This window comes from Leptosomus discolor, chromosome 25, assembly GCF_034619465.1.
Source record: "Leptosomus discolor isolate bLepDis1 chromosome 25, bLepDis1.hap2, whole genome shotgun sequence".
In the NCBI taxonomy this organism is placed as follows: domain Eukaryota; kingdom Metazoa; phylum Chordata; class Aves; order Leptosomiformes; family Leptosomidae; genus Leptosomus; species Leptosomus discolor.
In genome coordinates, this window is record NC_141415.1 from 3,436,504 (window position 1) to 3,450,167 (window position 13,664).

Below are 13,664 nucleotides of genomic sequence, written 5' to 3' on the forward strand. Positions count from 1 at the left end.
TTCTCCCCACCACATCCCAAAGTGTTCCCTCGTGTCCCAAAGTGTCCCAAAGTTTCTCCTTGGGCCCCCAAATCTCCCCCACCGCATCCCAAAGCGTCCCAAAGTGTCCCAAAGTATCTCCTTGGGCCCCAAAATCTCCCCACTGCATCCCAAAGCGTCCCCTTGTGTCCCCTCGTGTCTCCAGGTTTCTCCTTGTGCCCCCAAATCTGCCCACCGCATCCCAAAGCGTCCCCTTGTGTCCCCTCTTGTCCCCAGGTTTCTCCTTGTGCCCCAAAATCTCCCCACTGCATCCCAAAGCGTCCCCTTGTGTCCCCTCATGTCTCCAGGTTTCTCCTTGTGCCCCAAAATCTGCCCACCACATCCCAAAGCGTCCCCGTCGTGCCCCCTCATGTCCCAAAGTACCTCCTTGTGCCCCAAAATCTCCCCACTGCATCCCAAAGTGTCCCAAAGTGTCCCAAAGCATCTCCTTGTGCCCCAAAATTCTCCCCACCGCATCCCAAAGCGTCCCCTTGTGCCCCCTCGTGTCCCAAAGTACCTCCTTGTGCCCCAAAATCTCCCCACTGCATCCCAAAGCATCCCAAAGCGTCCCCAAGTATCTCCTTGTGCCCCAAAATCTCCCCACTGCATCCCGAAGTGTCCCCAAAGTGTCCCAAAGTATCTCCTTGTGCCCCGAAATCTCCCCACCGCATCCCAAAGTGTTCCCTCGTGTCCCAAAGTGTCCCAAAGTTTCTCCTTGGGCCCCCAAATCTCCCCACCGCATCCCAAAGCGTCCCAAAGTGTCCCAAAGTATCTCCTTGGGCCCCAAAATCTCCCCACCGCATCCCAAAGCGTCCCCTTGTGCCCCCTCGTGTCCAAAGTACCTCCTTGTGCCCCAAAATCTCCCCACTGCATCCCAAAGCATCCCAAAGCGTCCCAAAGTATCTCCTTGGGCCCCAAAATCTCCCAATGCATCCCAAAGCGTCCCCTTGTGTCCCCTCGTGTCCCCAGGTTTCTCCTTGTGCCCCAAAATCTCCCCACCCGCATCCCAAAGTGTCCCAAAGTGTCCCAAAGTATCTCCTTGTGCCCCAAAATCTCCCCCACACTCCCAAAGTGTTCCCTCGTGTCCCAAAGTGTCCCAAAGTTTCTCCTTGGGCCCCCAAATCTCCCCACTGCATCCCAAAGCGTCCCCTTGTGTCCCCTCGTGTCCCCAGGTTTCTCCTTGTGCCCCAAATCTCCCCACCGCATCCCAAAGCATCCCCGTCGTGCCCTCTCGTGTCCCAAAGTACCTCCTTGTGCCCCAAAATCTCCCCACTGCATCCCAAAGTGTCCCAAAGTGTCCCAAAGTATCTCCTTGTGCCCCGAAATCTCCCCACCCGCATCCCAAAGTGTTCCCTCGTGTCCCAAAGTGTCCCAAAGTTTCTCCTTGGGCCCCCAAATCTCCCCACTGCATCCAAAGCGTCCCCTTGTGTCCCCTCGTGTCCCCAGGTTTCTCCTTGTTGCCCCAAAATCTCCCCACCGCATCCCAAAGCGTCCCCGTCGTGTCCCCTTGTGTCCCAAAGTATCTCCTTGCTTCCTCAAATCTCCCCGCTGCACACCCCGAAGTGCCCTTGTCATGTCCCAAAGTGTCCCCGTTGTGTCCCTCCGCATCCCCAAGTGCCCCTGCTGCACCCTCAAAGCATCCCGTTGTCCCCCAAAGTATCCCCTTGTGCCTCCAAATCTCCCCGCTCTGTCCCAAAGGGTCCTCGTCCTGTCCCTCTTGTGTCCTCTCGTGTCCCAGGCTACCCCCACTACACCCTGAAGCGTCTGCTCGTGTCCCGAAGTATCTCCTTGTGCCTCCAAATGTCCCCACTGCACCCCGAAGTGTCCCCATTACATCCCCAAGTATCCCCACTGCACCCCAAAGTGCCCTTGTCATGTCCCAAAGTGTCCCCATTGTGTCCCCTCGAAGCATCCCCAAGTGCTCCAGTGTCCCCATTGCACCCCAGAGGGTCTCCGTCATGACCCCTTGTGTCAAAAAGTGTCCCCGTTACATCCCCAAGTATCCTCACCGCACCCCAAAGTGCCCATGAAGTGTCCCCGTTGCATCCCAAAGTGTCCCCTCTACATCCCAGCCATCCCCACCGTGTCCCAAACCCCTGTTGCATGTTGACCTGTCCCTGCTGTGTCCCAAAGCGTCACCAACGTTTCCCAAAGCACCCTCCTTGTGTCCCTGCCATGCCCTTTAGTGTCCCCATTATGTCCCAAAGCACTTCAGTCGTGTCCCCTTTTGTGCCCCATACTGTCCTGGCTGTGTCCCAGATCGTCCCCATCATGATCCAAAGGGGTGACATTTGCGATGACGTGGGGTTTGGCGACCCCAGTCAGGAAAGGTGTCCCAAAGCACAGGGGACGCGGTCACCATGCTGTCCTGCAGTCTCACTTCTCCTCGTGGGGTACAAAGGGCACATCTTGTCCCCAAGGAACACCAGGAGACACAGGGTCACTGTGCCACCGGTGTCCCCGGGGATGTCCCCGTGCCCTGCCAGCAATGCCTTGACCTCGCGGCTGAACGGGCTCTTTATTTGGGAATACGGCGATGGGCTCGTGCCGGGCACTGGCTCCGGCCGTGGCAGAGCCCGGCTTCTCCCTGCCCACCCCCGCCGGTGGCACCGTCCCTGCGGCGCTGCCCGGCCGGGCACCTCCGTCCTCTCATCCCAGGGATGCCGGGTCTGCGCCGCCGGCCCCGGCGAGCTGGGACCACAGGGCTCCATCGTCCCCTCTTGACCGACGGGGACGCCCTCAAACCCCACACAACCCCCCTGAGGCTCAACCTCCCCCCATCCGTCCCCTGCGGGAGCGGTGGGCAGAGGAAACGGGGTGCTCGGGGTGCCCCCAGCTCCGGCCCCATCCCCTGAGCCGCATCCCGAGCGAGCCGGGCCACCGCGCTGCCCTTCATCGAGCCCACGATCGCCACCAGCCATCGTCCGAGGTGACACACCGCCAAGGTCCTTCCCCTGAGATGCTGCTCCTTCATGTCCCCACTGCTGGGCTTGTCCCACGCCTGTCCCCCGGGGGGTTTTAGCCGTCGGGGAAGATGTAGCCGTACTGGTTGAGGATGTGCTCCACCACCTGGTTCTGGAAGACCATGTGCATGGCCATGTTCCCCTCTTCGTTCGCCGGCCGCAGCAGCGTGGGGCCGAAGACGATGGCGATGCTCTGCACCGACATGCGGTTCTCCTCTTGTACTCGATCACCCTGCGGGGACGAGGGACGGTGTCACCCGGCGTGTCCCCAAACCCAGGTGCTGTCCCCCTTCCTGCCACCGGGTTGGGTTTGGGGGAAGTGAGACGGGTGTCACCTGCAGAGGTGGCGGAAGAGGACCTTCATGGTGTCGTGGTGGGCGGGAGGGAGGGAGAACACCAGGTCACGGACGCACCGGCCCCGCCTGGTCGGGTCCTGCATGTCTGCAAGGGGAGGGAAGACCCGGTGGGGTGCTGGCTCCGGCAGCTGGAGCATCTGTCCCTGTCCCCATCCTCATCACTGTCCCTGTGCCCTTCTCCATCCCCATCCCTGTCCCCATCCCCATCCTCATCCCCATCACTGTTCCTGTCACCAACCCATCCTAAACCCATCCTGTGCTCATCCCCATCCTTGTCCCCATCCCATCCCCATTCCCATTGCCACCCCGTCCCCATCGCCATCCCCGTCCCCATCCCATCCCTTTCCATCCCATCCCTGTCCCCGTCCCATCCCATCTCATCCCATCTCTGTCCCATCCCATCCCATTCCATCCCCATCCCATCCCATCCCCGTCCCCATCCCATCCCATTCCCATCCCCATCCCATCCCATCCCCGTCCCCATCCCATCCCATTCCATCCCATTCCATATCTGTCCCCATCCCATCCCATCCCCATCCCATCCCATCCCATTCTTGTCCCCTTCCCTTCCCTTCCCTTCCCTTCCTTCCCTTCCCTTCCCTTCCCTTCCCTTCCCTTCCCTTCCCTTCCTTCCCTTCCCTTCCTTCCCTTCCCTTCCCTTCCCTTCCCTTCCCTTCCCTTCCCTTCCTTCCCTTCCCTCCCTTCCCTTCCCTTCCCTTCCTCCTTCCCCTTCCCTTCCCTTCCCTTCCCTTCCCTTCCCCTTCCCTGTCCCCATCCCATCCCATCCCATCCCATCCATCCCATCCCATCCCATCCCATCCCATCCCCAGGCCTCACTGATGGCAGCGATGAACTTGTCAAAGTGGCCAAAGGGGACAAGTGGCTCCGGCAGCTCCCGGAAGAAGAGTTCAGCGCCCCGGTGACAACGTGGATGTCCTCCCAGCGCCCATCATCCAGGTCCAGGTGCTCGTCTGCGGGGCCGGGGCGGCACCTCAGGCAGGTCCCACAGCCCCAGGGGACCGGTACCCTCCCTCCCCGGTGGAGCCCCGCCACCCTGCCCTTGGGGGGTGGTTATATCCCATTTGCCCCCCGTTGTCACCGCGGGTGACCTCACCGTGCTCCACTTTGTAGCGCAGTTTCTGGATGGTGGCCAGGTTGCCGCTGACCCGGTACAGCCCGTCGATGTCCAGACCTGGCAGAGGACGACGGTGGAGATGTGGGGAAAGCTCCTGGTTAACCACAACCCGCCCTGGGACGTGACACCAGCCACCATCGAGGGGAGCTCTGGGTACCCACGTGTCCCCATTGTCCCCTGGAAAACGCCCACAGCCGGGTGGCACACGGTGACAGCGACCGGTACGGCTGTGCCGGTTCCTGCAGCAGCCAGCACCAGGATTCCAGGGGAACACCCAACCGTCCAATTTAGGCTCTACCCAGAGCTGTCCCCATCCCGGTGCCCCCTGGGCTATCCCCGTCCCCGAGCCCCGGGGAGGTACCTCTCCTCTCCACGGTCTGGATGCACTGCAGGACGAAGCGGGGCACCGTCCCCCCGCTCCCGCTCGCACAGCGCTTGCAGGGAGCAGCCGAAAACCTGGTCTGGAAGAACCAACGGGGACTTTAGCACAGCCGGGTGACACCAAAAGGGTGCCTGGTGGCGGGTCTGGTGTGGGGACAGGGCTGGGGACATCACGGAGGGTCCCATTCCCATGCGGGTGTAACTGGGGCGGTGATGGGACATGCCCGAGCCCAGCACCAAGCCGTTGGGTTGGGGTTGGGGTTTGTCCCCCAGCCCTCTGTCCCAGCTCCATCCTCAGCTGTCCCCACCCACCTTCCAGCCTGGGGACACCCCGAGGGGGCTCAGCCCCACCCCGAGCACCCACCCTTGATGTAGCCCCTCTCGCGCAGGGACTGCAGCGTCGGCCGCCTCTGCAGGAACTTGCGGAGTTTGTTCCGGACTTTGCTGGAGTCGCTCTCGCCGCTGGCACTGCCCATCCCCTGCCCGGCCGCTGCTGGTGGGGACAAGGCACGTGTCAGCATCGTCCCAAGGGGCGGGGGTACTCCCGGCATGTCCCACCACAGCAGGGAGCTGGGGCCATCGCGGGTGGCCACCCCACCCTGCCCGGTGGATGCCACCTCGGTGCTCATCCCCGTGCCGGGACGCCCGAACTCACCTGCCCTCTTCTCCTCGCTGCCCCCCAGCTTCTCCCGGGAGCCGAATTCAGCCCCGCTTTCGGCATCCTCCTCGCCGGGGAGGTCGGTGCCCTAGGGAAGGGGCAGCGTGAGACCCCTGTGCCCGTCCCCAGGGTGGCAGGGCGGGGGGCGGCGGGCGCCTGCTCACCAGCCTGCCGATGCTGTCGGCGATCGCCTTCTGCCAGGCCGTGATGATCTGCTCCGAGTCGTGCTGGATGAGGAACTCCGAGCCCTCCCGCGTCTTCAGCTGCGGGGGCAGCGGGCAGCGGTCAGGGCAGGGCCGTGGGGCTGCCCACGGTTGGCTGCAACCGCCCGGCTTTGGGGGCCGGGTTGTGGCTGAGAACGGCACCCAACTCGTTACACCGATGACCCCACGTGTTGCCATTTGCCGATGAGCTGGGGCGGCTGGAAACCTCCTCCCCGTGCAAAGCCCAAGAGGAAAAACCCCTCCAGGAGCGGGGATGTCCCTTGGTGACATCTCCGTGCCCGTAGGAAAGGGACAGCGGCAGGCAGATCAGCGTGTCCCTTTGCTCCCAGCCTGGGGACATCAGGGGATGTCCCCACCGTCACCAACCCTGGCACATCCCGCTCCCCTTCGCCACTGCTGGGATGAACCAGGCAGGTGCTGGCATTGCCACCGTCCTGCGGGTCATGTGTGGACCCCGGCGGGTCACCGGTGTCCCCCCGCTGTCACCCGGCTCACCTCCAGGACGTGTTTCTTGCTGGACTTGTCCTTGCCGGCCCAGGTGAGGGTGGCCCCGCGCAGCTCCACTGTGTGCTCGGGGGTGGTCAGGGTGCTGGGGTGCCGCTGTGGGAGCAAGGGGGTGAGGGTGGCACCGCTGGCACCCGCCTGGAGGGGACAGGGACACTGGGGTCCTGCTCTGTGAGGGGAATCGAGGCTTTCCTCCTCCAGGAAGGCAGGAGAGGCAAATGTCTCCTGTGGGACATCTCTGTCCCCTCCCACGGCACCGGGTCTCTCTGCAGGACCAGGACGTGGTGCTGCTGCCATGGGGTGGGTGTTGTGGCCACCAGCTTGGGGACAGCCGGGCCCTACAGCCGCCTCATGGAACATCCCCATCCCTGCCTGGGGCCCCTGGGGGTGCTCGCCTTTAGGGTCCCTCTTGGTGACAGCACCCTGCAGAAGCAGGGTTACGTGGGGACAGGAGCCTGGGTGTCTGTCCCCAGGGAGGGGACAGTCCTTTGGGGTTTTCACAAGGGAAGAGCATCAGACCCCCTTGCTCTCTTGCTCTCCCCCCACGCCCTGGGTTTCGGGGTGCTTTGGCCACGCTCCCCCTCCATCCAGCCCTTCTCCACCCCCGTTTTCCAGCGGGACCCCCCCCAGACAGAGCCCTGCACCCACACGCCAGCGGTGGGGCCAGCAGCGTGTGTGTCCCCCCCGCCCCGAGGGCGTGAGTCTGTCCCCTCTCCTTCCCCTGCCGCTGCCACCGCAGGGTGTTGCAAGACCCACGGCAGCTTCTGCATCCGGGCAGTGGGTGCTGGGGGGGGCTGGGTCAGGCACCGCTTCCTCCCCGCTCGCCCCGACGAGCTCTGTGGGCTCCTTAGGGTGCCCCGACACCGGCCCCTGCCCGGCTCCCACACAGAGGGAGCGCGAGTGTGCGACGGGAGGTGTGAGCACACAGGCGCTGGTGTGCGGGGACCCAGCCCAGTGCTGGGAGGGGTCCTCGTGCAGGGTGCTGGGCCTGTCCCATGGGTGCTGGGCCTGTCCTGTGGGTGCTGGCCCTGTCTCACGGATGCTGGCTTCATCCCATGGGTGTTGGACCCATTCCATGGGTCCTGGCCTCATATTACAGGCGCTGACCCCATCCTGTGGGTCCTTGCCCTGTCCCATGGGTGCTGGGCCTGTCCCATGGGTGTTGGTCCCATCCTGCAGGTGCTGGCCATGTCCCATGGGTGCTGACCTCATCTCACAGGTGCTGGCCCCATCCCATATGTGCTGGCCCTATCCCGTGGGTGCCGGCCCCGTCCCATGGGTGCTGGCCGTATCTCATGTGGGCTGGTCCCATCCCGCAGGTGCTGGCCCCCTCCCATGAATGCTGGCCCTGTCCCATGGGTGCTGGTCCCATCTCATGGGTGCTGGTCCCATCCCATGGGTACTGGCCCTGATGAGGCTGGGGGACTCTTACCAAGGCACCGGCAGCCGAGTGCTTGGAGTCCTTGAAGAAGGTGAGGATCCCACCCTCCAGCACCGTCCAGGAGGAGCTCCAGTTCTTCCTGGGGAGCAGACGGGGGGTGACACAGGGGGTCAGCACAGCCCTGTCCCCTCTGCCCCCCTGGTGCTCCCTTCTCCAGCGATGGGGGACACAGGGATGTACTTACCGGAGCCGCTTCCCTCTGTCCACCGTCCTGGTCCGGTTGAGCACCCCGGCTTTTTCGAGGCTTTTAAACTGGAAGGCAAAGCGGGGGGATGTCAGGTTCGCCCCCTGCTCTCCCTGGTGCCGAGGTGGGGAAGGGTTGGCTGCCCCTCCCCAGGGTGCTCACCTTCTCCTCCTTGAGCCCCAGCGGCGACGGCACGGTGCTGGGCCAGGCAAAGCGCCCGCTGTCCTGGCTGGAGCTGCTGCTGGCCCGGTGGTGGCGGCTGCCCGTCAGCGCCTGGGGAGGGAGGGAGTGGGTGATGCCCGAGGTGTCCGTGCCGGATGGGCGCTGGGCAGAGCCCCTGTCCTCTGCTTTTGTGGCCCTGTGAGGATATTCATCCTCTGTCCCCATCTTTGTCCCCATCCCTGTCCCTGTCCATGTACCCATCCCCATCCCGTCCCTGTCCCCGTACCGTGTCGGAGGCGAAATGCTCGGGGCAGAACACGGCTCCCTCGGGGTGGCTGTGCCCGTACCAGCCCGGGGATGAGCCCAGCTCCTCAGGGCGCCTCGGGGACAGAGAGAGAGCAGCCCCCTGATCGTAGGAGCCCACGGGTGAGTAGTCCTCCTCAGGATAACCCTCCAGTTCATCTGGAGACAGGTCAGGATAGTCCGTTTCTGGAGTGGGTGGCTGGAGAGAAGAGCCAGTTCAAGATCTTGTGTCCCGTCAAAAGCATCCGCATCCTTAAGCCATGGCCAGCCCAGGTGGGGGCTGCCCCATCTCCATCATCTCCATCTCCACTTCTGTCTCCTTCTCTGTCTCCATCTCCATCTCCATCCCCATCATGTCCATCTCCATTTCTGTCTCTGTCTCCATATCCATCTCCATCTTTGCCTTCATGTCCATCTTTGTCTCCATCTCCATTCCCATCCTCATCCCCATCCCCAACTCTATCCTCATCTCCATTTCATCTCCATCTCCATCTCCATCTCCGTCTCCATCTCCATCTCCATCCCCACCCCCATCCCCATCCTCATCTCCATTTCATCTCCATCTCCATCTCCATGCCCATCCTCATCTCCATCTCCATCTCCATCCCCATCTCCATCTCCATGCCCATCCTCATCTCCATTTCTTCTCCATCTCCATCCCCATCCCCATCCCAGTCCCCATCCTCATCTCCATCTCCATCTCCATCTCCATCTCCATCTCCATCTCCATCTCCATCTCCATCTCCATCTCCATCTCCATCCCCATCCCCATCCTCATCATCCCCTCGCCTCGCTGGGTGCTCACCCTCTGCTCCATGGGACCGTACCGCGTCACCCCAGGGTACATATCCTGGGAGCTGCCTCTGTCTCCCGCGTTTGGGGGGTCCCACGACGTCTCACCTGTTACCGAATTATAGAAAAAAGCCTGTCCGCTGCCTTCATCCACGTACTGTTCCCACTCGGGAAACTCCGGGCTGTGGGCGATTGAGGAGGCGGGAGAGGCGACGGGACTCACTCCATCTTCTGCCTGCCCAAAGGGACAATCCCACGTGGTCTCGCCCGTCACCGGGTTATAATAAAACAAATGTCCACTGTCCGTATCCGTGTGGGTTTCCCAGTCTGACATGGAGCCGCCAGGCTCCTCTGGCACTGAGCTGGTGGCTGCGGCTTCTTCCTGCAGCTCCTGGATGTTGAGGTAGATGTGGGCAGGCGGCTCCTCCGGCTCCTTGCGTCCCTGGGGGGACACACAGACGGGTCACTTGGGTGCTGCGTTGGCGATGGGTGCGATGAGCTTCCCCGTGGATGCTGGGGACGGCATTCCTGGGACGCCCCCGCCGTGGTACCTGGGCTGGCGGATGGGCGAGGGGGCCGAGGAGCCGGATCCTGCCCTGCGCTGGGTGCTGGGGCATCCCTCCCACCCGGGCACCCAGTCGGCGCTGCCCCGGGACACCCTCTCGCATGGGGCAGGAGCTGCGAGCGCTGGGATGTAGGTGGCTGGGCGGTGGAGGAGGGCACCCACAGCGCCCACACTGGGGCAGGGAGCACCCAGCCGGCAGTGGGGATGGGAGTCTGGCCTGAGCAGGCAGAGGGACTCTGGGCTTGGGGCATCACGGTCCCTGGTGTCAGCACCCGCATCGCCGGTACCCACGTCACCCACTGCGCCTGCACCCCCGGGATCTGCACCCGGGGTGTCGGCATCAGCACCCAGCGCTTGCACCCACATCATCTGCACCCACATCATCAGCACCCGCATCATCAGCACCCACATCATCTGCACCCACATCATCTGCACCCACATCATCAGCACCCGCATCATCAGCACCCGCATCATCTGCACCTGCATCATCTGCATCCGCATCGTCAGCTTCAGCACCCAGCACTTGCACCCACGTCATCAGCACCCTCAGCATCTGCACCCACATTGTTGGCACCCAAACCGTGAACACCCCCAACATCTGCAGCCCCAACACCACCGACGTGCCCATCACCCGCACCCCCAGCCTCTGCACCCACCTCACTGGCATCAGCACCCCAGCGCTCGCACCCACAGACGTCGGCGCCCTCAACGCCAGCACCCTGGGACGTCTCCAACTCCCACATCACCAGCGCCTGCACCACCAGCACCCGCAGCCCCTGCCACCCGCCCCAGCAGCCTGACCCCACCGGTGGGCAGAGCTGGGTGCTGAGACCCACAGCCCCGAGCACCCCTGGTGCGGCTGCCTGGCTGCCCCCCAACGTGGGGCTGCTGGGGGTGGGGGGGACACGTCCCCTGGGAGCAGGTGGCGCGGGCGGGTGGCTGTGCCGGGAGGTCCCTCCTGGCACCCTTTGCTCTCCCCGGCTTTACAGCCCTGGGCCTCCCTCCAACGGCCGCGGGGACAAAGTTTCCCAACCCCGGCCCTGCCCGTCACCCTGGGTGGAGTGTCCTTGGGGACACCTTGGAGCGGAGGGGGACAGCGGACCCCAGTGACATCCCACCACCCTCCCCCCCGCCACCCCACGACCCCCCCCAGCCCCCGCCACGGTGAGCAGGTCAGAAGCCCAGCGTGGGAGACCGCCCTCCTCTTGGGGACAAGGGACATGGGGGTGATGGTGGGGGACCTCCAGAACGGAGCCCCCCCAGCACCTCCCTCCCTCCCATGGGTGCATCCCCAGGGGTCTCTCTCCCCTGGTGGGGGGGTGTCCGGGTGCCCTTCACATCCCGGCACCCACCAGCGCCCGGTGTCACCCCTGCAGCGTAAAAACCTCAGGAGAAGTTCGGGAGGGAGCTTGGAGCGGGGGTGGTAACCCCACAACACCCCCCACCCACCCTGGCTGGGTGCACCCATGGGTGCTGCCTACCTTCCCTAAATGCAGCAGCCGTGACACCCTGCTACGGGACCGCTGCAGAGCACCCAATGTCCGGTCACCCATCTTGGTGGGCACCCAGGGGTGGGGGACAGCCGGTGGGGACACTGAGAGGCTCCGGTGAGGCCGATGGCGCCCTGTGCCGGGCCCCACGTCGGCCGCGCTTCCTGCTGGGGTTCGGGGAGCGGAAGAGCCGCCTGTGAGCGTGACACTTGGCGCCGGGGCGGAATTGGCTTTTTTTGGGGCTGTTGTCACCCCGTTGTCACCCGTCACCTGTTGTGGCAACGCCAAGGCCAACCAAGCAGGAATCGCAGCGGGACGATGCCGTGTCGGGGATGCTGCCGGCACCAACTGGGAAAACTCCCCCTAAATTTTGGTTGATGTCGTGCTGCTCCACCGGCAATGGCATGGGGACGTGCTGGGGGGTGCTGGGTCCCCCCAACACTGGGGTCACCCCGTCCCAGCAGCCGAGGTGGTGGAGGCACATGGTGGCCAGGCTGAGGCTGCCGCAGCCTCACCGTTGCTGCCGGCGGTTGGTTTCGGTGCTGGTTGGGTTTAGGCAGAAGGGGGAAAGCTCCGGTGATGGCACCAGGGTTGGGGACCACGCTGGGTCCCTCTTGGCGAGGTGATCAGTGGCTTCGGGTGTGCAAAGAGGTCCGGGGGTTAATTTGGCACAGCCAGGGTGACAGGGTGTAAAATGGGGTGTAAATCACAGCCCCCCAACACCCCCCCCCCCCTTTCCTCCAGCAAACCCTCCTCCTGGGTGGCACAACCTCTCAAGGCCCCTTAGAAGTGGGGGACACCAGGGCTCGGGGTGCTGTGGGTGCCTGGGGTCACCCAAAAGAAAGGTGCTGGGGCAGAGGGGGACAAAGACACGGGACACCCCCCCCCCCGCCCCCCCCCCGCCATCACCGTCTCACCCCGCTGCACCCCAGCCCGTGGCAGCAGCCAGGGGGGACCCCCCACCCTTGGGTGCCCCCCGCAAGAGGGGTGCAGCGAGGAGCCCCAGGGAGTGTTGGGGGGGGGGGGTGTGCCTCGCTACTTACTGGCATGGGGTGAGCGTGGGTTGGGGGGTGGCAGGGCGCCCGCCTTAGCTGGGGTGCACCCAGCACCCACCTCCGGCACTGGGTGCTGCGCCCAGGTGAGACACCCGCCCCGGCAGGGAGGAGTTGCTGCGCTTCCCTGTTAACCCTTTCCGCCTCCTCTCGCCCCGGGAATGCTGCTGGAACGGGGTGTGGGACACCCCAAAGACCCCTGAGTGGCACCGAGCCCCCCCCCCCCCCAGGGGACCGTGGGCATCGCTGGGCTCTGTACCCCAGTGGGATGCTGCTATGGGGGCAGAGCCAGGGGGCTGGGAGAGCCCGGGGGGGGGGGGGGGGGGGGGGCCGTGAGCGTGGGGAAACTGAGGCAAGGCGCAGCAGGGGCTGAGCACGGAAGGTGCTCGGGGTGGGTGCCCAGTGCGGGGGTCGCTCACCCCCCCCCGAGGTGGTAATTGCTGGCAAACCCGTACGGGGCCGGGGGGCCCACAGGTTTGCTCTATGGGACGACATGGGGGGGGTTCCCAGCGGTGGCAGCGGTGCCGAGGAGCCGCTGGGTGCCACCTCATCCTGTGCTGGGGGTCACAAGGTCCTACCGAGGGGGACACAGGGCATTGAATCAGCTGAGGGACTCAGGCATCCTGCCCCCCCCCCCCCCTAAATCCCCCCCAGTGCCACTTTTGGGACAGCACTGGGGACACCACTGTACCTGAGCTGCATGGCTGGACCCCGGCCGCTTCCTGGCCGCGTCCCTGTCCTTGCCGGGGGCGTAGAGGGTCTCGGAGCGGCTTTTGCTGAGTGGCCGAGCATGTCCTGGGGGGTCCCCACGCAACCCCACGGTGGTGGCACCGCATGGTGCCGGTGTCACCCGTGCCAGGTCGTCCAGGGAGTGTGAAGGTCTCACGGGCTCACTGGGTTGGGGGCTCAGCCCCGGGGGGACCCGAAAAGAGCTGAGCGCTGGTGGCGAGTCCCTCCTGGGCACTGAGTCCCTCCTGGGCACCGAGTCCCTCCTGGGCACCGAGCATCCTCCGGCCGGCTCCTCCGTCTCGGTGGCACCGATGAACCGATACTCGTAGGCTGGCGGCTGCTGGGGGGTGAGCGTGGCTGGGTCCGTCCCGGCGTGCCCCAACGGCGGGGGGTCAAGCGGGGCTGGGGTGGCCATGGGGGGCAGCTCCTTCACGTACTGGGCAGGGATGTAGAAGGGCCGGGTGTCCCCGCTCCTCTTGACGTGCCACCAGTGGTGGTTGGTTCGTTTCAGCAGGACGTAGCGCTCGTTAGGCTTGATGGAGACCAAGGTCCCGTCCTTGGCTCGGTACTCGAAGCCGTACTCCACCAGCACCAACGCCTCCTCCGCCGGCACCGCCGCCTCCATGGCTGCCCTGGCACCTCCGCCTGCGGGAGAAGGGGCAGGGAAGGGGCTGACGGCAGCTCCCAGCCCCTCTTGGGGTGCGCGG

The 13,664-nt window shown here is 64.6% G+C and overlaps 1 protein-coding gene across 1 annotated transcript; it reads right to left on the bottom strand.

The window, feature by feature from the left end:
- Positions 1–3,036: 3,036 nt before the first annotated feature.
- LOC104344188 (rho GTPase-activating protein 27-like) lies at positions 3,037–13,582 on the bottom strand. The gene is given in 18 exon segments (XM_086477923.1): positions 3,037–3,200; positions 3,203–3,213; positions 3,317–3,422; positions 4,175–4,246; positions 4,249–4,308; positions 4,452–4,529; positions 4,834–4,885; positions 4,887–4,933; positions 5,218–5,343; positions 5,509–5,599; positions 5,676–5,774; positions 6,231–6,335; positions 7,672–7,759; positions 7,865–7,932; positions 8,027–8,137; positions 8,313–8,528; positions 9,135–9,563; positions 12,920–13,582. Coding segments are annotated over 18 exon segments (2,586 nt in total).
- Positions 13,583–13,664: the final 82 nt, after the last annotated feature.